The following is a 24408-nucleotide window of genomic DNA, read 5'->3' as shown; positions in this document are numbered from 1 at the left end:
GCAGGTGAGTGAGTGTGTGTGTCCTGACTGCAGTGCAGGTGAGTGAGTGTGTGTGTCTTGACTGCAGTGCTGGTGAGTGAGTGTGTGTGTCCTGACTGCAGTGCAGGTGAGTGAGTGTGTGCCCTGACTGCAGTGCAGGTGAGTGAGTGTGTGCCCTGACTGCAGTGCAGGTGAGTGAGTGTGTGTGTCCTGACTGCAGTGCAGGTGAGTGAGTGTGTGTGTCTTGACTGCAGTGCTGGTGAGTGAGTGTGTGTCCTGACTGCAGTGCAGGTGAGTGAGTGTGTGTGTCCTGACTGCAGTGCAGGTGAGTGAGTGTGTGTGTCTTGACTGCAGTGCAGGTGAGTGAGTGTGTGTGTCCTGACTGCAGTGCAGGTGAGTGAGTGTGTGTGTCTTGACTGCAGTGCTGGTGAGTGAGTGTGTGCCCTGACTGCAGTGCAGGTGAGTGAGTGTGTGTGTCCTGACTGCAGTGCAGGTGAGTGAGTGTGTGTGTCTTGACTGCAGTGCTGGTGAGTGAGTGTGTGCCCTGACTTCAGTGCAGGTAAGTGAGTTTGTGCCCTGACTGCAGTGCAGGTGAGTGAGTGTGAGCCCTGACTGCAGTGCTGGTGAGTGAGTGTGTGTCCTGACTGCAATGCAGGTGAGTGAGTGAGTGTGTGCCCTGACTGCAGTGCAGGTGAGTGAGTGTGTGCCCTGACTGCATTGCAGGTGAGTGAGTGTGTGCCCTGACTGCAGTGCTGGTGAGTGAGTGTATGTCCTGACTGCAGTGCAGGTGAGTGAGAGTGTGTCCTGACTGCAGTGCAGGTGAGTGAGTGTGTGTGTCCTGACTGCAGTGCTGGTGAGTGAGTGTGTGTCCTGACTGCAGTGCTGGTGAGTGTGTGTCTTGACTGCAGTGCAGGTAAGTGGGTGTGTGTGTCCTGACTGTAGTGCTGGTGAGTGTGTGTCCTGACTGCAGTGCAGGTGAGTGAGTGTGTGTGCCCTGACTCCAGTGCAGGTGAGTGAGTGTGTGCCCTGACTGCAGTGCTGGTGAATGAGTGTGTGCCCTGACTGCAGTGCTGGTGAATGAGTGTGTGCCCTGACTGCAGTGCCGGTGAGTGAGCGTGTGCCCTGACTCTAGTGCTGGAGATTAAAATTTACTGGGAGATAAAAATTCTTTGTGTGCAAGAGGCAGTGGATTTGGTAAGTGTCGCAGAGGACCCAGAGTCCTGGCACATTATTAACCAACCACACGACAATGGACAAGTTGCGTGACCTTTTGACCCTCTGGGGCCTGGTCTGTGACCAAAGGGAACTGAAGCCTGTAGTGGAGGGTCAGGACACAGTTCCTAGAGCGGGTGGTTGGCTGCTCCTGAAGCAGCAGTGACCCCAGAAGGCAGTGCCTGGGGCAGTGGCTGCTGGAGGCACATTTGTAGAGCTCTGAAAAGTGCAACAATGTAAGTGTAGTATAGTCTTACAACTTACTGGAGTACACAGGTGACTCTTTATTTTTTATTTTGTCTTCTGTAACACAGAACATTGTGTACATCTGGGTTGGGCAGGAGGCCCCAGGTGATGCTCCCAGACCCCTGTTTCCCCAATCTGACTCGAATCCCTCTGTGCTCCATCATGTCGGATCTAGATGATGCGCAGGACCCAGTGAGTCAAGGCCTATGTTGGTTCGCTTTTTTGCCAACTTGACACAAACTGGAGTTATTAGGGAAGAGAGAACCTCAATTGAGAAAATGTCCCCATCAGATTGCCTTGCAGGCAAGTCTGTGGGGCATTTTCCTGAGTCATGATTGATGTGGGAGGGCCCAGCCCACTCTGGGTGATGCCACCCCGAAGCAAGTGTCCTGGCTTCTATCAAATGCAGGCTGAGAGAGTGTTGGAGAGCAAGCCAGTGCGCAGCATTCCTCCGTGGCCTCTGCTTCAGTTCCTGTCCTGACTTCCCTCACTGGTGGACTGTGACCTGGGATGTGTACGCCAAACAGAGCCTTTCCTCTCCAAGTTGTTTTTGGTGATGGCCTTCACACAGCAATAGAAAGAAAACCAGAATAGTACTAAGAGACTAAAGCCTTAGTCTGAGGGGCCATGCTGGGGGCTCCTGTACCTCTTGGCAGGGTCTCGCACAGGGATGCTTGTTTGATTTGTAGGGTGGGTACCATTGCAGGGTGAGCCGGCTCAGACTCTGGGCCAGGGCTAGTTTCCACATGAGCTGGGCTGGGCAGCACTTTGGCTCATGGAGGTTCCCAGTTCTTGCAAACGGGACTCCACAGAAAGGAATGAAGTGGATTTCCTGGCAGAGGCAAGACTGCCCCAGTATAGGCCCCGTCTCTTCTCGGAGTTGAGGGCAGTCATGGGCCCCTGTAGGCCTTGGGGGCCAAGCCGTTGGAAGGTGTGCTTGTCAAGCCCAGGTGCTTGAGCCTTGTCCCTTGGCTTATTAGAAAATGCTTCGCAGTGCTGAGCTGGACTCCCTCCACCTGGAGCAGAGGGTGGGAAAGTCTCGCTTGAGTTACTAGGTAAACATACTGTGGTCAGCAGGCGCGGCGCCCCTCATGCCACTGAGCTGGGAAGAAACGGTCTCCAGGTAATTACCGGCCAGCTTATTTGGCTGTGACGATTGGAGGAACTGGGTAGAGCAGCCATATGTTGGTTTAAGATACAGAGCGATGGGAATGCACTTACACAGCCCCGAGACGGGACAAACGGAAAAGCCAAAAGTGAGTGATCACTTGGGAAGAACAAAGGGGCTGATGTTGCCCACTCCATCCGTGTTTATGACCTGCAACAAGGTAGCCAGCCTGGCCATTGGTGTGGGTGCTGTGGCCCTGATTAACCTACCCCTTCTTGCCCCTTGGCCCCGGGTGATGCTTGCTAAAGGGACGTTCTGAAGAAATGGCTTCTGGAAGGCTTGCAGAATGGAGCTGGGATGGGATGTTTGTTTCTTCTGTGACCCATGGCCAATCCCATATGGCATTGCCTGGCTTCTCAGGCCTGGGCAGAATCTTGACTCAGGTATGAGTGATTCAAGCCACCTTCCATGAAACAGTCTCAGGCGTGCACACAGGCACATACATACACCTTTCCGGGCACACATACACCTTTTCATTGGCACCCAGGGACTCCAAGGCAGAGTGCGTGGACTTCTGAGTGGGACTGTCATTCCCACATTGTCCCCATGTCCCTGAAAGGCTGAGTAGAGAAGGCACAGGTTTGCTGTGTATCTCTGGGTACCGTCTAGAAGATATAACATGTGTCGTCGCTAGTTTCTGCTGTCACCATGGACTTCCAGTCCCATCAGGAACTGGCTACGGATGGTTTTCACCTTCGCAAAGCTGCTGCCCACCCCCTGGTGCCCTTTCATGCAACTAAAGGGAAGAGTAGGCATCTCCCACATCTCCCACATACACACTGGGTATCCTCCCCGACACCCCGTCAGCTTCACTAGCCTCCCCTACCTCCCGCTAGTGCACAGCTCCTCTCTCTTTCCTCTTCTCCCATGGGCACCTCCTGCCAGGTAACTGTGTGGCTCATCTGCCCCCAGCAGGCTGAGGCCGTCTTGAGGGCACCACTGTTAGGCTTCCTCTTGGCATCCCGACACCTCACCTGGCACACACAGTGCTGCAGATATTTGTTGAATTAATGAGTGACGACATTTTTAATTAGAGTTCCTTTGAGTTTAGGCTGCAGATTAGAATCTTTAAACACTTTATGCCAGATAGTTTTTAATTGTGAATGAGTGTACCTGGAGTCAGCTGCAGTAATTATGGAGCCAACTTTACCCACCGTTTTCAAGACCCTGGAGGGTGGGGGAGGGAGGGTTCTGAGAGGGAAATCCAATTTGTTTCTGCTAAATCTTCCTTTACCCTCTTAATAAGAGGATATTGGATATTAATCTCGCCCATCTGTTCAGACTCGGGCTGGAGGTGCTGCTGGAGGGGTTTGTCACTGACGATGCCCTTGGGCCACCTTAGACTGTGGTGTGAGAGGGTGAGTGTCTGGGTGTGAAGACTAGAGACCATGTGCACAAGAGGCTGACCAAAGGAGTGTACAGTAGGAGGGACCTCCCAGAGCCCGAAGGTACAAGGGTAGGGACAGGGAAGACCTGTCAGACCTCCTGGAGGAGAAGCAGGCAGATAGGGTGAGGGGCGGGGGGCCTCTCAGAGACCTCCTCCGCAGACCGCTCTGGTATGCGACTGTAGATAGGGTCAGAGCCCTGGAGCAATTAGGAGTTGATCACAGAGTGCCACTCAAGCTTGTTAATGTCATAGCAAAACCAAGCAAATCTGATGCCCAGAGCTGGCTCTCAGAAGCAGCAGATGGTCCCCTCTGTCCCAGCCTACATATCCTCTCCTCCAAGGTTGGTGCTGTAGCCCTGAGCAGCCCATATCTGGCATCACAGAGGGGCCCTAGGGCAGTGCCACTTGTACCAGCCCACGTGGGCGAGCATGGAAGAGGAGCCTTGGTCTTTGAGCCACACACGCTCTCTGCCACAGGAGCAGCGTAGAGGCACTCAGAGTTAGGGTGAGCGGTGGAAGGGGACGCCCTGGCTGCCAGATTGTGCCTATGGCTTCACTGCAAAGCTCCCTCGGCTCCTCAAGTCCTGCTAATGAGCTGGGTGAAGCTGCTGAGTGGTGTGGGCACTGTGCCCACCCCAGCCGCCAGCCCACACAGGGGGGTCCAAGTCCAAGCTTGGATCTTTGCGCTGGCTGACCTCAAAATAGGCCCATCTCATTAGTTTCATGAGGAAGGAGCCGGGTGGCAACAAAGACCAGCGAGAGGACCCAGAAACCCCTGTGACATGGAGCTTGTCTAGAGGCAGGACCAGTTTGAGGTGGGAAAGGGCTTTTGTTCCCATCTTTGAATACCAGAGACTAATTCCACCATCTGGAGGAGGAAAAAGAGGCCTGGAAGACGTACATTAAAATACTCAGCCATAGAAAGCCGGTCATGCCTCCCTAAAGACATAGTATGTTAGAACTCACATTTTCCCTTTCGCTTGAAGAGCCCTATTCACCGGGGTGGGGTGGGGGTGGGGCAGCAACCTCTTATTTCTTCCACCGTCTGCCGTTAACAATCTATAACTGCTCGTGTACACTCTTCCAATGCCGTGCTGAATCAGTCTTTTGAAATTTAGGCCTGGAATTTTGTTAACAAATATTTAACTAGGGGGAGGAAAAAAAAAAAAAACCTGCAGTAGCAGGTTGTGAGCCCGACTCTGGGGCCAGCTTTTGATCTGTTTCCCAGAAGAAAAGCCCACATGGGCCCCTCCTTCACCAGATTGCAGGAGGCTGTCTCTGGGAGTCATGGAGGTGAGCTACATGCCTTTAGTGATGGAGGATGGAGGAGGCTGTGTGGGTACTTGGGCCCCCAGCATCTGATGATGTGACTTTGAGTACCCACTCCTGTACTTCTGACAGCCTCCGTGGCTTGGGGGCAGCAGGGAAGGATAGGCTGAAGGCTTTCAGGTGTGTCCTGGGCTGCTGGCTCTGACTTGTGGGGAGAGAGGGGGGAGTTAGGGCCTAAAACAGCCTCTAAGGGGTATTTGCATTTCAAAACAGAGCTCAGTAAAATTATTCTGGAAGTCACCTGAAGGATTCCTAAATGGTTCCTAAAGAGCTTGGAGCTAAGAGGGATGGCGGCTCCCTGTCCACATCCCTGTAGGATGATGGCGCCTGCCATGGCTGGGCAGAGGTCTAGGAAATGAGCCTCTCTGCTGCAGCTCTTCTGGGGGCTTCGTGGTCTGGGCTGCTGGACTGCATGCAAGCTGTGGTGGTTAGTACCCCATCCTCACCTCTGAAGCGGGTTCCTGGCAACTTCCTCTTGCCTCTTCCTTTGGTCTTCTGGGGTGAGGGGTGTGGACAGTGCCCCTGTAGGTGGGTCTAGGAACCAGGGTGCCCTGTGTTGGTATAACCGCTGGTGGTGAGGACTCACCTGGCTGTGGTTCCTGATACTACTGCGGGTGCTGGTCACCTTGGATGCTGCTCTTTTGCTTGTAGATAGGTCCAAGGTCGGCAGAGTCGAGGCTGCAGCTCCCTGCACTTATTATAGTTTCCACGGATGATTTTTTTTCCCTAGAAAATGTTAGGGTAAGACAGCTAAAGAGCCACCTGGAGCTGGGCAGTGGTGGCGCACACCTTTAATCCCAGCATTCAGGAGGCAGAGGCAGGTGGATCACTGTGAATTTGAGGCCAGCCTGATCTACAGATTGAGTTCCAGGACAGCCAGGGCTATACAAAGAAACCCTATCTTGAAAAACCACACACACACACACACACACACACACACACACACACACAGAGCCACCTGGAGCCTGACAGGCCCCACTGCACATGACAGGTGTCTTTTGGACAGCCGTGTTCCCCAAGTGCAGTGTCCCATGTGTCCCATATGCTCATCCTCAAGGGAGCAGAACTGCTTTATGCCCTTCGCTGGGCTGTTGGAGGATCAAATGTCATCACAGAAAACATGGCAGTTCTTCCTCATAGGAGGGCAGAAAAGCCAAGCTTCTAGGTTTGGCCGATTTCAAGGAAATAGAGACAAGACAGGCTCTGTTAGCTTGCCTGAGATCCTGGAGGAAGTGGGTGGTGCAGTAGGATTTCGAGCTGAGATCCCTTAGGCCGCTGTTAGATACCTCATGGTTGTCCTGGACATCCCTGGGTGATGGATAACATGGCCTTTTTCCCTCCCCACCTTCATCCTCTCCTCTGAGCAGCTGGTGAGGTCTTGCACTTGCCTGCCCTGGCATTTTTATCTTCTAAACGTGAATATAATTGTCCTTGAGCTCCTAAAATTCTTCTATTAATGAGACTAAAGTCCCAAAGAAGGGGGCGTGGCTCCCCTGCCACTTCCTTGTGTCTTCTGTCTTACTACTCTGTTGCCATGGTGATGATTTTGATTTTCTTTTGCTGGTGGCGTGTCTGGGCTGGACAGCATTTTTGCTTTGACTTTTGGTGGTCTCCCCCAAGAGGACATTGATCCATCACTTTGGGTTCTTATCCTTAGACACAGAGCTCTGGAAACCAAAATCAGTTTCTGAAAAAATTCATTCAGCAGCAAAACATGACCCAGACCGGATAAGACCAAATTCTCCCATCTGTGTAACATTCGCTCTTGCTGACTGTACCACCTGCTGTTGTGGTAGGCAGAGCATATTTTTGAGGTACTGGTTGCTATAACAGATACCTAAGAGAAACAGCATAAAGCAGAAAAGGTTTTGTTTGTTTGTTTGTTTGTTTGGATGCACGGTTTCAGAGGATTCAGTCAGAGTCATCTGGCTCCGTTGCCCTGAGCCCGAGGTGAGGCAGAAACATGACAGGAAGAGCATGCAGCTGGAAAGGCTGTTTACCTTAGGGTGGCCAGGAAGCAGAAGAGGAAGCTGAGTTATGATAAATTCTTCAAAAACACACCCCAATGACCCTCCAGTCAGGTCGCACCTCCTGTGGCTTCTCCCGCCTCCGATGGCTTCTCCCTCCTCCCATGGCTTTTCCCGCCTCCTGTGGCTTCTCCCGCCTTCCAGTAGTTCATTCAGTATGAATCCATCAATGAGTTAATGTACTGATGAGGCCAGACCCATCATGAACGAGTCGCCTCATCACCTACTGGGCACCAAGCCTTCAGCACATGAGCCGTGGACTTCAGAACTCCTCACAGATGTCAGATGAAGGATGTGGGGCCTATCTTGGTGGCTGTGTCCATGGTGGCAGGCTCAGGGGTAGAGAAACAGCTTCATACTGCTGCCTACAGCAGCTTGAGGAGTTTCCCTAAATTTTGGGGGACCTGAACTCAGGCCATACCAGGATTTGTGGTTTGATGTACAGAAGAGAAGGATTTCAGGACTATATGGTAGGAGGCAGAATTGGGGGCTTAATAAAGGTATTTTAATACAGACTTTAAGGAGGAGAGTAAGAGAAAGAGAGGCACTTAGAAAATAATGCCGGGCGGTGGTGGCACACGCCTTTAATCCCAGTACTTGGGAGGCAGAGGCAGGCGGATCTCTGTGAGTTCGAGGCCAGCCTGGACTACCAAGTGAGTTCCAGGAAAGGCTCAAAGCTACACAGAGAAACTCTGTCTCGAAAAACCAAAAAAAAAAAAAAAAAAAAAAAAGAAAGAAAAGAAGACACATCCAAGAGCATGGGTGCCGGCTTCTCCAAGAGAGAGCCAGTTTGCTAAAAGACACTCAACGCAGAGAGACACACTCAGGGCAAGAGTAAGACATACCCAGGTATGGATATGGACTCCTCAGGAGATGCAATTCCGTGTCTTAGCACTAGCCCTCTGTACCATTTGGGTGGCTCTCAAGTTACAGTTCAAAGGTTGCTAAGACCCCCCCCCTCCCTTTTTCCTTTTGGTAAGTGCGACTATAGAGTGTCTCTAGAGGTGCCCTCAAAGAAATTATAATCCGATGAGATAGAACCAGGAGCCACTAAAGCCAGGCAAGGCTGGGTTGCTGTGAGAAAATTGCAGATTGACAGCTGGGACGGGGGAAAGGCTTTTAAGCGGTTAATTGTGCTGGCGTTCTTTCTCGCCACGGTCTCCAGGGTGTGAAGGGCTCACCTCTCAGGTCTTTCTCTCCTCCATCAATCCGATGAGGAGCCTTGCTGGGTTAGTTAAAAGCCAGGACTGTTCCAAAGCCGCTCAGAGCCCTAGGTGAGTGCAAGCTGCTTCTCTGTAGGAGAGAACCAGGCACAGAGCTGAGGAGTGCGCCCCGCAGGGGTGGGGTGGGGTGTTGGTTAAAAGCTCTCTCCTCTTTGTTGTTCATTGCCCTCTTGGGCTGGTGGCATGTCTGGGGCTGGAGAACATATGGCTGTCCGTTGGCAAGTGCTCAGGGCACCTTGTTATGCCGGATGGCGTCATCTGGCTTAGAACCAGGCGCTCACTTAAGCCTTCATTGTTGGTTAATCTTTGCCTGGGGGAGCTTCACCCATTTCACGAGGAGGAGGAGGAGGAGGAGGTAGAAAGGTGGCTTTCTGGCTGTGGCAGAGTGAAGCTGGATGGCTCCCCACTGGCCCAGCCAGCATCACCTTTGGGGCCCAGCTGGCAGAGGGAGCCCCAGACAGTGCTGCCGGGAGATGTGGAGGGCTGGCCTGGCAGTATCTGGGGCGCTGAGCCAGGAGGACCCCCCCCCCCCCCAGCCCAGCTGCTTCCTACGCTCTGGGTGCCTGAGAGCCTTAGCTTAGAAGAGCCTAGATTGTGTTGTTTCCCAGAGCAGGGTGGTTGCTGGGGACGATTCTGCCCCCACAGACATTGGACAATGGAGATGGGTTTTGGTTGTGACAACGCAGTAGGGGAGGCGTGGGTACTATCGACTGGGTAGAAGCCAGGTACACTTCGCCACGTCCCACAGTGAAGCCACCACCTGCAGGTCCCCGGTGTCAGCCCTGCCCTTTGAAGCTGTCATTTGATGTCCTCCCAGAAGGCAGGTTAGAGGACACAGACTTTGGGTCCTGTTCAGCAGAAGAGTTGGTACGCATTTTTTTTTTTCATGAGCACTGAGATCAAACAAGCGGGCACAATGCAAGGTCCCCAACCGAGTCACCACGCGATTCTAAGTGAAGCCCTAGAAGCCTTGGGAGCGAGGCTTCTCTGTGGGCACTGAATGCACCTGCCTTTGGGTTTCTTGCACAATGTTTAGCGAGCTCCATAAACAGACCGTGGTGGCTTTGGCTCTGTGTGAGCAGTAACTCAGCATTCCTACAGCCAGTGCTTTTGGTAACCCCATGGTTAGCAGGTGGCCACCCAGTTCTTGAAAGAGAAGGTGGTTCTGTCGTTTACAATCAGTCTCTTTATCTCCCCTGGCTTCATTCTCCATCTGGGTTTTAAGGAAGTCATTTAAGGAAGTTTTCCCCCTTTGGATAATCTCATACTAAAATAAAACAGTTTGTATTAAGGATCATAATCGTAACTCCTTTTTAAAAAAGCTTTTCAAAAATATATTTTTCTTTCTTTCTCTCTCTCTCTCTCTCTCTCTCTCTCCCTTCCTTCCTTCCTTCCTTTCTTTCTTTCTTTCTTTCTCTCTCCCTTCCTCCCTTCCTTCTTTCTTTTCTTTTCTTTTCTTGTCTTGTCTTGTCTTGTCTCTTTCCTTTCCTTTCCTTTTCCTTTCCTTTCCTTTCCTTTCCTTTCCTTTCCTTTCCTTTCCTTTCCTTTCCTTTCCTTTCCTTTCCTTTCCTTTCCTTTCCTTTCCTTTCCTTTTCTTTTCTTTTCTTTCGACAGGGATCCTCTGTGTAGCCACGGCTGTCCTGGAACTTGTTCTGTACACCAGGCTGGCCTTGGACTCAGGGATCCGCCTGCCTCTGCCTCCCAGTACTGGGATTAAAAACATGTATCACCATGCCCAGTTTGGTGCTGCGTTTTTATAATCTAGTTGGAGACAGGAAAATCTGAAGTTTGGTGTCATCCTTAGCTACATAACAAGTCCAAAACCATGTTGAGCTGCATGAGATCCTGCCTCAAAAACAAACAGGGATTGGAGAGATGGCTCAGTAGTTAAGGGCACTGGCCGCTCTTGCACAAGACTCAGGTTAGGTTCAGTTCCTACCACCCACACAGTGATGCACAGTGATCTGTAACTCCAGTTTCAAGGGATCCAGTGCCACTTTCTGGCTTCCATAGACACTATGTGTATGTGATACACAGATATATATGCAGGTAAAACGCCTATACACATAAACTAAAAATAACCTAAACTATAAAACTTTTTAAAACTAAAAAAAAAAAAAAAACCTGAATTGTATAAATTCACATGAGATAAAACAAGCCATTTAAAGTGAGGACTACAACAGTGTATGACATCTCTATGGTGTTCAGCCTCTGTCCAGACCCAAAATGTAGACCCGTGGGGTTTAATCACTCCCTGTCTCCCTCCTCTGGCCTCTGTGGCATTGCCCATTTGGGTATTTCCTGTGACCTTTTGTGTCTGGCACCTTCCATTTAGAAGAAGGTTTTGAGCTACCTCTTCCTTGTAGGAGGGTCAAGCAAGACCTTGCGCCCTTACACATTGGAGTCCTGCATCACTGGATGGATCCACTATGTTTTTCCATTCATGATGATGGTCATTTTTGTCCATTATGCTGGGTGTCTTTGGGATGAGCATTCACCCACATGTTGGGTGTCTGAGTATTTTCAGTTGATCTAAATCACACATTGGAGGGGAACTTGGGGTCCTACGTTAATTCTATGTTTGGCCTTTTAAGGAACCAACCCTCAATGCATTCATGAATTTTTTTTTCTCATTAAGAATGTTCCTTCTGGTATCTAAGCCTACAGCACTTGTAGCTAGGAGCAGGCTGGCTACTATGGGGTAGGGAGCCTATTAGGATTTCAGGCATTAAGCATAATCATAACAAGTCTCTCTCTCTCTCTCTCTCTCTCTCTCTCTCTCTCTCTCTCTCTCTCTCTCTCTCTCTCTCTCTCTCTGTGTGTGTGTTTGTGCGCATGCAGGTATATATGTGTTCATGTGCATGGGGAAGCCTGAGCATCACATCGGGTGTCTTTCTCAACCGCCCTCCACCTTAGTTTTTGAGGCAAGGTCTCTCACTGAACCTGGAATTCCCCAGTTCTGCTAGGCTGATGGGTCAGAGCCCCAGAGAGCCTCTTGTACACTGCCACACCTGGCTTTTTACCCAGCTGCAGGAGATCTGAACTCAAGTCCTCCTGCTTGCACAAGCATTTTATAGACTGTACCATCTCCCCAGCCCCAAGCTAAGTTTTTAATGGGATAAGTGATGGTTCAGTTTTTTGAATTAGATGCTGCCTTCCGCCTTGGGGTGGAGCCTCATTTTCTATGTGAAATCAGGAAGAACATTCTTTCCTTTCTCTTCTCGCCTCCCTCTCTTCTTCCTTCCCTTCCTTCCTTCTCCTTTCCTCTTTCCCTTTCTCCATCCTTCTCTCCCTCACTTTTTGATGCGGCATCTCACTCTGTATCCCCAATTGAATTGGTACTCACTCTGAAGGCCAGGATGGCTCTGTATCCCCGACTTAATTGGTACTCACTCTGAAGGCCAGGATGGCTCTGTATCCCCGACTTAATTGGTACTCACTCTGAAGGCCAGGATGGCTCTGTATCCCCGACTTAATTGGTACTCACTCTGAAGGCCAGGATGGCTCTGTATCCCCGAATGAACTGGTACTCACTCTGAAGGCCAGGATGGCTCTGTATCCCCGATTGAATTGGTACTCACTCTGAAGGCCAGGATGGCTCTGTATCCCCGATTGAATTGGTACTCACTCTGAAGGCCAGGATGGCTCTGTATCCCCGATTGAATTGGTACTCACTCTGAAGGCCAGGATGGCTGTGTATCCCCCGAATGAACTGGTACTCACTCTGAAGGCCAGGATGGTTCTGTACTCACAGCATCCTCCTGCCGCCTCAGCCGGGATGACAGGTGCCAAGCTTCAAAGAGAGCATTTCTAAATCAGTGTTGTTGAAGGCCTGTGGATTTACTGAAGATAGTCGGTGTGGGAGCTGAGTGGGGGCTCTGGGTGTCTTTGTCCGGTGTCTCCTCATTTCCCCCTCTACTTGTTTCTTCATTTGCTCTTTACCAGTGGTAAATCTAACAATACTTAAACTTTGCCACTTTAACCATTTTCTGTTATATTTATGTGTGTGTTTGGGGGGGGGTGCACACATGCATGTGCACACTGGAGGTCAGAAGGCGTGAGTGGTCTGGGTGTGAGTTCTCTTCCTCCCATCATGTGGGTCCTGGGGATCCAGCTGGGGTTGTCAGCCTTGGTGACAAGCCCCTTTGCCCGCTGAGTCATCCCTCCAGCCATGTTTTAACCGTTTTTGAATTGGTGGCTTGAGGACATCGAGTCCACTGTCACTGCTGTGCGGATGGTACCATCGTCCGCCTCTAGAACGCTCATCTTCATCTTGTCAGATGGAAGCTGGCACTGTAAAACCACCAGGCTACCAGGCCAGTGACCTCCATCCACTGCCTGACTCTGAATTGGCCTCTTCAGGAACCTCTTTGCTGGTGGACCTTCGGCTTTGACTGCCAAGCCTGATGATGACCCCAACTCCCTCCGGGTCCATGTAGCACAATGATTCTAACGCTGCGACCCTTTAATAAAGCTCCTTGTGTTGTGGTGACCCCCAACCATAAAATTATTCTCATTACTACTTCATAACTGTAATTTTGCTGCTGTTAAGAACCATAATGTAAATATCGGATATGCAGGATATCTGATATGTGACCTCTGTGAAGGGGTCATTCAAAACCCCAGGTGGGTGGTGACCCACAGGTTGAGAATCAATGGTGTCAGGCCTTGCCTCTGCAGTCTCTCCGTTTCTTGTGCTACCCAAAGTTGTCCTTTCTAGGACATGTAATGTCTTTCTTGAGCCCTCCAATGGCCTGGGATGTCATTTCTCCTCGGGGGTCTTGTGAGAGGGTAAATCCTTGATATTTACAGTCTTAAGTTTTAAGAGCAGAGGGAGGTGCTAGGTGACTTTGTCTTGGAAACCAAATGAGCATGGAGAGCAGTGGGTGTTTTGTTTGGACGGGTGGGTTTGAAGCTCTGAAGCTTCAGGCACTCACCACAGTGCTCTTAGCTGACTGATTCCAAGCCTGGCTAAAATCTTGCTTGGAGTGGGAGGAAGGATCTGCTGCTGGAAGTTCACAGGCCACACCCACTGGGGGAGCCGTGCAGCTTGAGTGCTGGCTGGGGTTCTGGCAGTCATAGGTAAGAAGTCTCCTCACGGGTTGGATGTGGCCTCGTTCGTTCATGGCAGCGGTAGCAGCCGAGAACACTCCATACACAAACTGGGCTCGAGTCTGCCTTCTATACCTGACTTCCCCCAGCACCCAGTGAGGCTGGTGCCATCATGCTTAACCCCTTAGCAGAGGTGCCAAGGCTTAGACCTGGAACAGCTGACCTGGTTCTCTGTGGAGCGAACCAGAGGTCAGGATGGGTGACGGCTTGTCAGCTCCTGAGCCTGGGCTGTCCCCAACCTGGGACCAGATTGTCTTGCACATCATTTAACTTTCCTAAAAATCTTCTCTGGCACTAACATTCAGATGATTGCCCAGTAAAGAATGTGCTGACTAGTATTTTGTTGCCTGTGTGTTCCCAGTAGAGAGGTTCAGGTGTGTGAGGCCCACGCTGGCTGGCTGGGGCATGTCATGTGTGCAGCCAGCCCTTCCCGAACTTTGGGCTCTGGCTATCCAGGCTGTAGCAGGAGGCAGACCCCCATGGTGAAAGTCTGAGGGTGCAGAAGATATACTGTGGGTTGGCAGCTAGCAGTCTTGCCTCTTGAACTCCACACCCTGTACTTTGGGGGAGTGTGTCAACAAGCCCAGGATTCTCGTGTCTCTGGGTGGATCAACTCATCACTATCCCTGAATTCTCAGGAATGGGACAGCCTACGGGAACTCCTGTCCTGTCATATCTGCAGAAGGTGCAGAGGACTAGAATCAGACAGGCCATCCTGAATGTGCAGGAGTTGCCTCTGTCCCATGGCGAGTCCTTGTCCTTTCAGACACTTAATTATAAAACCAGCAGTAGGAGGAATCTTGGGGCTGCCTTCCCCTGTGACCCAGATTTGTGGTCTCACATTTAAATAAGACAAAATGCCTCAGTGGATGTTCTGGAGGTGGGGGTTAGGGTTAGGAAGGAGGGGCAGGCTGCTATGCTGGGGGGCCCTAGAATCTTCGACCTGCCTGGCAGGTGCTGGGAGGTAGGCTATAGGGAGGTCACTCACAGCAGGGAGATGCCAGATGGCCTGAGGGACACTGTGCTGAGGCCTGGCTGCCTCCTCGCAGGGGCACAGGTCGTGGGGGAACTCAGGACTAGGGTGGGGGTGGAACCCAAAGACATTTTAAATTAAAAAGAGCGTGTTGAGGGATTCTAATGTTTGAGTGGGGATGCTTACCGTGGCCAGGATTCTAAGGCTGGAATACAGACTTCTCTACAGAAGTGTGACCCAAAACAGGTGGAAGGCTCTAAGTAAGTGTGCGACGTGAGTAAGTGGAGACGGGAGGTGTTGGACACTAGCAGACTAGCAGTGGTGTGTGTGTGTGTGTGTGTGTGTGTGTGTGTGTGTGTGTGTAGATTCGCTTCTGGCTGCCTAGGTTTTGGTGCAAAGATTCAGTAGGACCAGAAGAAGAGAGCATGTGTGGAGACCCCTCCTCCAGCTCCAGGGGACAGCCATGGAAAAAATAGGATGTGGGTTCCAAATAGGAAGAGACCCTAAGTGTGAGTGAATGGGGATGTGGGGGAGTCAGGAGAGACCAGTGAAGACAGGACCCAGCAGCAGGGGATGGAGGAAGGGCCACTGGCTTTGTCCTCTGGATCCCTGGCAACAGAGGTCCTGCAGCGGTGGTGGCAGACGCCTGTGGTGCCCTGTGCTTTGACTACAAGGTTAACACTGGTCTTTCCAGAGCCACCAGCACAGGTGGCCTGCTTTGTCATGGCACCGGTGTGTGGCACCATTCCTACCTGCCAGTGTCTCCATCCTGATGCTGGGCATGCGGGGCACCGTTGCTCCTCACAAATGGACCAGAAGCAGTGTTCCCATGCCACCGTGACCATGCCTGTCCATGCCCACCACCTAAGCATTGACTCCACCCTGAAAGCTCCTGTCAGCTTGTCCCCTGACATTCAGCTTTTGTTTCCCAGGGAGAAGGGAAAAAAATTAAAAAGATGCCCTGAGGGCAGGAGCCAAAAAACACCTGCTGTCTAGTCGCAATCTGGACCCAGATCCCTCCCCTCGTGACTCCAGGGGGAGGCACTGGGAGCCACAGTTCCCAGGGGCCTTGTGCCTGTTGAGTCCTGGAGAAACAGGGGCTGGGGACAGGAACACAGCATCTGGCTGTAATCGGTTGGTAGTTGATCAGGCATCAGGCTCTACCCCCGTACTGTGGAGACCTAAACTTCTTCTAAGCATTGAGAGCCCCTGCGGGCGGACACACCAGAGCCTAGTGCTCTCTGCCTCCTTCCTGTTGGCTGGGGCAGTGTAGTGACTTCTGAAGTTGCATCGGGCCGCTCGAGGGTGCTATAACTTTGGGCTGCTTGAGGGTGCTGTAAAGCCTGTGACAGCTGTGGTTGGATCCTGTCCCATTCTCACAGCTGTGGAGGACAGTCCTCGGCACTGATCTGGGGAGCTATATAAGCCCAGAGCTTTCCAAAGTCGAGCGTCCTGACCCTGCACACCCAAAACTGGTCACAGAAAAGCAAACAGGCGAAGGTACGGAGAAGAAAGTTAGCTCTCTGCATCCATGCATTCAAAGGCTCAAGCTGTGTCCATCACTCAAACCACCAGGGCTTGGGGCACAGAGAGCCTGAGACACTGCCACAGCCCAGAGGCTCTGCGCCTGAGTGTCGTCTGGGATTCTGGGTGGGGACCTGGACAGGAAAAGAACAGTGGGTAAAAACTGAAGCGAACCTGCAGGCAGCGTATGCTGTGGTTAGTAGGCATTGATATGGCCCATGAATGATGACAGTTGGCCCACACTAATGCTGTGATGTGGTTAATGGGGAGAGCGGGCATGTGGTGGTCATGACCTCTGTCTTCAGACATTTTAAGCAAATCTAAAGCTGCTCTAAAATAGTTTATTTAAAGTCAACAGCGTAGACAGAACCAGTGTCTGCTTGGCAGAGAATAGCCAGGTTGAGTTCTCTGGGCTCATGAGCAAATGGGATCTTGTTTGATCTTGTGTAAAAGCGGTTGTTTCCTCTCTTCTAATGTCATGTTATCTAGATCTGCCCTGTTGACTGGTATTTGTCCCTATCTTGTTTTCACTGTGTGGTTGGCCTGTCCTTCATTTCAGCGATGCCTTGGTGACAGGCATTTGGGTGTGTGTCCTGAAGGCAAGGTAAGTTGCAGGTTGGCCCAGAAACCCAACCCAGACCACCGAAGCCACACACACACACACACACACACACACACACACACACACACACACACACACACCCCGGGCTCTGGGCTCTTGGAAGAAGTTAATATCAGGGCTGGGAGTAAGGCACACAGGCCGTGTTTTTAGCACATCAGTACCCAAAGCTCTCCAGTTGTGTTTGTCTTGCTCCCGAGTAAAGATAGGTGTCCCCTCGGCTGTGGCTCCTTGTTCTGGTGTGTTCCTCTCTTCTGTGGCTTCCTGGACTGCTCCTGTAAGGGCCGAGGCTTGGAGTCCCCACTGCACCCTGGGTCCGATTAACACAATGCACTATGAGGAAGAAGGTCTGGGCTTAGCTTAAAATCATATGACCTTTAACATCCTAGGCCAGGACAAACAAACCCCTGTGTGGGTTAAAGAATGTTTTGTAACAGCTGCCACCAGGAAGCGAGCACTGTCTTACTCAGACTACTGTGACAAAACCAAATCAAACAGCTACGAAAATGTGGCTGGGTGGAAAGCCGTCTCTGGGTGTTTGTGCATATGTCAGTGCTGGGGGCGGGGGTGGAGGAACCAGCAGGTTCCCACTCTCTGCCCTCCCCCTTTGTCCACACTTGTTTATCCAGAAGCTTCAGAGTACAGGGAATGTTCTAGAAGTACCAGGGCACACAGTACTTTATATAGGCTACAAGCTGAAAGTTCTTGGTCTAAGGACTCTGTGAGATAAACAATGGGAATAAGTGAGATCGTGGCCACTCCTGAACAGGAGTAGAAATGGGGATGTGGAGATTCAGAGGGATGTTCAGCATGGAGACCCTGGGAGGATGCTTAGCATGAAAGCATCCCAGTGAGGGACAAGTGGAGTAGGAAGGTGCTCAGAGTAGATATTCTCAATGAGGTGCAGGTAGATGAGACCTGGGTGGTGAGGGGGCAGCCGGTGGCTGATGAATACATCACTCCAGGTAAAAAAAATCAGGACATACATACACCAAGTCCCTGAGGCAGATTGAGAGATCGCAAGATGACAGGAGGTGTCATATGGTGATGGGGAAGGACCCTGGGCACAGATTGTGAAGTACCATAGGTGGGGTTTCAGGCATGGATTTTATTCCAGGTGTCATTAGCAGCCACAGGGAAATGGGGTGATGTAGCTGCATTTTAAGACATTCACTGTGACTGATAGGTGTGAGGATGATGGTGGAGAGAAACTGAGGCAGGCAGATCTGGAGATGTGTGGATCCTATATGTAACCTAGTAATACCCCTGGGTTATAATCAGGCTTTAATTTTTTTAAAATTTTGTTAATCATGATCTTAACCATTTAAAGAATACATCTTGGTGTCATTAAGAATGTTCACATTCTATTAAAATGTTATTTTAAGTATATAGATGTCTTGCCTGCATGCACATGTGTGCACCACATGTGTGCCTGGTGCTCACAGGGCAGACAGAGGTGTAGATTCCCCTGGAAGTGTGGAGTTATAGGAGATTGTGAGTCACTATGTGGGTGCTGGGAACCAAATCCAGGTCCTCTTCATGAGCAGTCAGTGCTTTTAAACACTGAGACATCTATCTAGCTCCATCACAAATTTTTGAGAGAGAATATGAATGGGACTATGCGAACAGGCAGGCTTACTGCAACTTTCATGTGGAGATCTGGTCAACCTGAGGAGGCAGTGCTCCCGTTCTGCTGTGTGGGTCCCTGGGGATCAAACTCAAGACATCAGGCTTCATGGCTGATATCTTCCAGTCTCGTGGGTTGTCGAAAACCTCCAGCTTCAGAATGTTTCCCTTCCCTAACTGAAACCCTGTACCTGTCAAATGCTCACTCCCCACTGCGGCCTCCCCCAAGCCTGGCGGAGCACCTGTCCTGTAGTCTGTCTACAGATTTCACTTCTCGGGGACCTCATGGGTGGGGTCACTCTGCAGCTCTGTGGATGTTAGTGTGGAAGGTGGCGTGCCCTCCTTGTGTTTCAGCGACATGAGTGCAACTTGCACGTCCCAGGTTCAGCCTCAGGGTCTCCTGAGGACCCAATGGAGTCTTGGGCCTGGCTGTGACCAACCAAGTAGCTTGTGACTTGGGGTATTGCTGAGAGAGTTGGCCTCTCCTCTATCACAGCTGTGCTCTTGGGCATAAACTTGGCCTCTCTCTATCTTGTTTTCCTCATCTGGGAAATGGGGACAAGGCCAGCGCTATTGAACCTTGGGCTCGCTGTGGTATCCAAAGTATCTGGATTCAGTTGTGACTTCAGAATGGTGATGTTTCTTCCCTGTAAGGACAAGTGACATGACTAATGGTCCCTCTGAGAAATAACTGTGGCTGCCGGTGCCAAGAGGAGCAGCATTAGGACCCTGAAGTTGCCATGGGTATTCCCTGCTGTCACAGAGGCGCCTTGCTATTGCTGTGCCTTGTCAGGACAAGGTGGCTTCTGGGCTTTGTCACTTGACAGCAACCTCCCAGTGATCTCCACGAGGCTGTCTCGCCATTTGCCAGAACCAAGTGGGAAGAGGGGCCAGTGCCCTTCCTGGCTTCTGCCTTCTGGGTGGGGCTCCTGCCAGAGCTGAGCACTCTTGGGGAACAAGAGAGGGTTTTTCACAGAAAGGCGCCTATGTCCAGGAAAACCAAGGCAGGGCTTGTGGTGGAGCTACAAGGAGCAATATGGTGGGTGGGTAAGGATCTCTGTGTTCCAGGGAGCTAGGATTCTAAGATATGCCAGGAAACATTCCACTGGGCAGATGTTTCTCAGGTTTGAGGTGCACCTAGGAGGCGAGGAAGAACCCACCTGGGTAGAGTCCTTCATTGATGTCCTGTGTCTGGGGAGCCACCAGTTACCATGGGTGTCCTGGAGACCTGTCATGGTATACCTGTCTCCTGATTCTTGGCTAGGAGTTAATGTGCTTTGGTTCACAGCTAGAGTCGTCTTCTCATTCGGTTCCAGAATCCCAAGTACCTGTCATCATGGTGTGGTTCTGGCACTGGCCAAGATTCAGCGTCTGTCATCTTGTGACCTTCTGTTTCCTGAGTTGGGAGGAGGTTACTGTGGCTCACAGTTTGAGGGGATGTCAGTCCATCACAGTAGGGAAAGCGTGTTGGCATGAGGCACCAGTGTTGGCCAGTGAGCAGGAGGTGGCTGGTTACGTAGTGTCTGTGGTCAGCAAGCAGAGATGAAAGCCAGCGTTAGGCTTGCTCCCCCCTTTCTATGAATCCTGTTTTTCGGGTGAACCCTTCCCTCTTTAGTTAATTTAATCTAGGTAATCCTTCACACGCATACCACGACTGACCCCCATGATTCTAGAGACTGTCAAGTGGAAGTTAGAGCTATCACAAGTTCATTCCTATCAATTTGACACCCAAAACATATCACTTTAAAGCCGTAACCTTCAACCCCCGTCCTCCATAGGCTTATGACCATCACATACAAAATGCATTCAGTCCCACTTCAGGGGTCCCCACAGTCTTGGACAACTCCAACAACAGTTCGAAAGCGGAAGTGCCGAGTCTCTTTTGAGTCCCTTAACTGGGACCTCCCGAACAATCAAGAAACAAGTGCATTACTTCTAATATACAATGACACAACCTAAACATTCCACTCAAAAAGGGGGGGAAATGGAGGCACAGCAGGGAGTGATCAGACCAAAGCAAGACTGAAGCCCAGCAGGGAGAACTCCAAATCCTGCAACTCCGTGAATAGCTTACAGGGCTTATGATGGAATCTTCTGGGCTCCAAAGGGCTAAGGTGGAGTCTCCAACATCTCTAACTCTGCTGTCCATAGCACACATAACCTCTTTCTTGGGCCAGCTCCGCTCCATGCCTGTAGTTCTCCTCAGTGGACATCCCATGGTTCTGTCATTTCTGACCCATTATGCCTGTAAAGCCAGTAGCTTGTGGACGCTGCTGCAAAGTTCTGCTTCCAGTGTGGGGTTGAGTTTGGCTCCCTTGGACCATCGTTGCATTGACCTTTGTGTGCTGACCAATTCAGAGGGATACAGTCTATTAATGGGGACAGGGGAAGGTATGGCAGTGGTTGGGCGGCGGGGGGGGGGGGGGACAGGTAGTCCTATTGCACTGGCAGTTATGAAACGGATACAGATGAAGCTCTTAGTACCCTTGTAAGGCAGTATTTCTCCAGCATTCCTGCATGCTGGCCATGTAAAGATACAAGTGGATAAGGCTAAGATAAATTAAGCCACGGCATGGCACATTGGGTAGAGCTGTTGCCTGGTGGCACCAGTGTTGACCTACTGGTGGAGTTTGAGCTGACATTGAGGGTCATGGGAAGAGTGTGGTGGGTAGAGGGCATGATAGGACAGGGTGAGATGTCCAGGTTGCTGGGGTGGAATAGAGTGGATACAGTCAAGATCCCAGGTCTCACATGACTAGAGAATATATGAACGGGGGAGTCCTGGGTATTAAGGGGCTGAATCATCACTGTCTCTGGAGTGCCCTGGTCTGTGGTTTGGGACCACTGAGGGCTTCTACAAGAAAAAGGCACACTGGGAGCTGTGATTTGGGATGGTGAGTGTGGGCAGTAGAGTTAGCAGAGAATGGGGCTGAGGAAGGAGGAGGTCAAGATGGGGAATGAGATTGGGGTACCCAGGCTGGCTTCTCCTTTGCTGAGTACATCTAAGGCTGTTCTTTGGGTGGGGTTGTAGGAGCCTTTACTGTCTTGGGCTTTGTAATGACCCCAGGTCTCCTTGTGTCCCATAGATGGCATCCACAGTGTCACGGCTCTCTGCACTTTGCGTGTAACCATCATCACAGATGACATGTTGACCAACAGCATCACTGTCCGCCTGGAGAACATGTCACAGGAGAAGTTCCTGTCCCCGCTGCTGTCCCTCTTTGTAGAAGGGGTGGCCACAGTCCTGTCCACCACCAAGGATGACATCTTCGTCTTCAACATCCAGAATGACACCGATGTCAGCTCCAACATCCTGAATGTGACCTTCTCGGCGCTGCTCCCCGGTGGTGCTCGTGGCCGCTTCTTCCCGTCAGAGGACCTGCAGGAGCAGATCTACCTGAACCGGACGCTGCTGACCACCATCTCTGCCCAGCGCGTGCTACCCTTCGATGACAACATCTGCCTGAGGGAGCCCTGCGAGAACTACATGAAGTGCGTGTCTGTGCTGAGGTTCGACAGCTCGGCACCCTTTATCAGCTCCACCACGGTGCTCTTCCGACCCATCCATCCTATCACTGGCCTGCGCTGCCGCTGCCCACCGGGCTTCACCGGGGACTACTGTGAGACTGAAATTGACCTTTGCTACTCCAGTCCGTGTGGAGCCAATGGCCGGTGCCGGAGCCGGGAGGGTGGCTACACTTGTGAGTGCTTTGAGGACTTCACTGGTAAGTGTCTGGAGCATGTGGGGACAGGCTGGCAGGGGCTGACCTCTGCTTTGCACAGAGGCTCACAGTGCATGCGTGAGGTGTGAGGGTTTCCGAGAGGCACGATGTTAGAAGACAGGTCCTGGGCACAAGTGTCAGCTCTACACATTTTAAGGCGACCTCAGATGGCAGTTTCCTTAGCTAGCAAGGGAAGCTGCTTGCTGCCAGCCTCCTGGGCCTCATTCATCTTCCCTGGGGGACTGTGCCTCTCCCTTCATTAGGAGGGAGACTCTAAGTGGGACCTGCTTTTGATACCCAAACGCATCAGATACCATGTATGCAGTTAAGTGGGTTCTGTTGTTTTGAGACATGATCTGGCTCCAAAGCCTAGCCTGGGATGGAAATCATGGCAATCCCCCTGCCTCAGCTAGTTGTGAGTGGATTTAAAGTTAAAGCCCTTTTTAGTCCAGATTTCCAGTCTAACTGAATAGTACAAAACTGTGTAGCTAGGTCCTGAAAGAAGCTGCTAGTTTAGTCATGCCTTGTTGCTGTGAAGACTGATTCACCTTCTTCACCTCTGAAGATACTCTTAGCTCAGCATGACCTGACCAGTCTTGAAGACCAGCCTCTTTGAATGCAGCCACTTTAAAAATAAAGAGGCATGCTGGGCAACGATGACTCACACCTTTAATTCCAGCACTACTGAGGCAGAGACAGGTGGATTTCTCTGAGTTTGAGGCCAGCCTGGTCTACAGAGCGAGCTCCAGGACAGGCTCCAAAACTAGCGGAGAAACCCTGCCTCGAAAAACCACAATAAATAAATAAAGAGGCCACTGCTGAGAGGGGTATAAAACGCCGTGTGCACCCACAGATCTCCTTATGGTCTTTGGTCCCCTGTTATGTACAGTTACAGCCAATTTGGAAAGCCAGTTCCCAGTAGGTTTAGTGGTGAACAGACCATCTTTCTGGAAGGCTTTCTGGGGATCAAATGGGACTTGATTTGGACTGGAGGTGACTTGGAGTTCCTTCTATCTGTACTTAAGGACTTTAGTATGATCTTTAGGGATCTTTTTAGGGATCTCTGTCCTCTCGTGTGGGAATCTTATCTGCATATAGCACACATTTATTGTGCTTACCTTGGGGCCTGTAGGTATTAGCAGGTGTGTGTGGAGCAGGAAGAGAGAGAGAGAAGATGTAGGCAGTGAGCATAGAGAGAGGAAAGTGGGTAGCTGTGGGTCTGTGCATCCAAAGAGGAGGGGACGTCACCTGGAGAGCTTCACAGCCCATGAGATGAGCTGCCGGGTTGGCCCATCGGCATCTCAGGCTGGTTATTGTCTGGAAATGTGGAGGAGGGAGAAGGACATTTGGCCGCCCACCCCGTTCTGTTCTCCTCCCTGTCTGTGGCTGGCTGCCAACAGGATGCGGGTAGTTCTTCCTGCTGTCTGGCATGTGTTGATCCCAGATTCCTGCCTCTCAGGTGCCTGGTGGTGAGCAGGAAGGGAGGCAGAGGCCTGGGAGAGTCTCTAATTGCCGGTGTGCACTAGAAGTGCTGGGCAAAGTGTACGTACACCCGTGTGTGTGTGTGTGTGTGTGTGTGTGTGTGTGTGTGTGTGTGTGTGTGGTGGGTGGTGAGTGGTATGGGTGTGTGTGTGATGGGTGTGTGGTGTGTGTGTGTGTGTGTGTGTGTGTATGTGTGTGTGTGTGTGTGTGATGGGTGTGTGTGTGGTGTGTGTGTGTGTGTGATGGGTGTGTGTGTGGTGTGTGTGTGTGTGTGATGGGTGTGTGTGTGGTGTGTGTGTGGTGTGTGGTGTGTGTGGTGTGTGTGGTGTGTGTGGTGTGTGTGGTGTGTGTGTGTGTGTGTGATGGGTGTGTGTGTGTGTGTGATGGGTGTGTGTGTGGTGTGTGTGTGGTGTGTGTGGTGTGTGTGGTGTGTGTGTGTGTGGGGGGTGGGTGGGTGGTGAGTGGTATGTGTGTATGTGTGGTGGATGGTGAGTGGTGTGTGTGTGTGTGTGTGTGTGATGGGTGTGTGTGTGTGTGTGTGTGTGTGTGTGTGTGTGTATGGGGCTCCCCTCTACTGCCTCCCTGCTCTGAATTTAGCCAAGTCTATTCTTTGCCACCATCAGGGCACAACAGAGTGGTCATTCCGTCCCTTCCCTTCCTACCTCCCACCCCGGCTTCAGCGGGCATCTCTTTGGAGATGTTGTATGAAACCCAGCTAGCCGCATGGTCAGCTCCCTCCTGACAGAGAAACACCAGCGTGAGCCGGCTCATTCCTCAGT

General features: G+C 51.3%; 1 protein-coding gene across 4 annotated transcripts in view; it reads left to right on the top strand.

Moving 5' to 3' along the window:
* Celsr1 (cadherin EGF LAG seven-pass G-type receptor 1) overlaps positions 1-24408 on the top strand; it is a 143658-nt gene that overhangs the window by 41951 nt on the left and 77299 nt on the right. For all 4 annotated transcript variants that reach the window (XM_042265391.2, XM_076556518.1, XM_042265392.2 and 1 more), the window contains exon 2: positions 21512-22150. In XM_042265391.2, the coding sequence (XP_042121325.2) occupies positions 21512-22150 (639 nt within the window). The remainder of the gene's footprint in view (positions 1-21511; positions 22151-24408) is intronic.

The sequence above is a fragment of the Peromyscus maniculatus genome, chromosome 20 (assembly GCF_049852395.1).
Source record: "Peromyscus maniculatus bairdii isolate BWxNUB_F1_BW_parent chromosome 20, HU_Pman_BW_mat_3.1, whole genome shotgun sequence".
NCBI classification, from domain to species: Eukaryota; Metazoa; Chordata; class Mammalia; order Rodentia; family Cricetidae; genus Peromyscus; species Peromyscus maniculatus.
The sequence above is the reverse complement of the archived record's forward strand: the minus strand, read 5'-3'. Positions and strand labels throughout refer to the sequence as shown.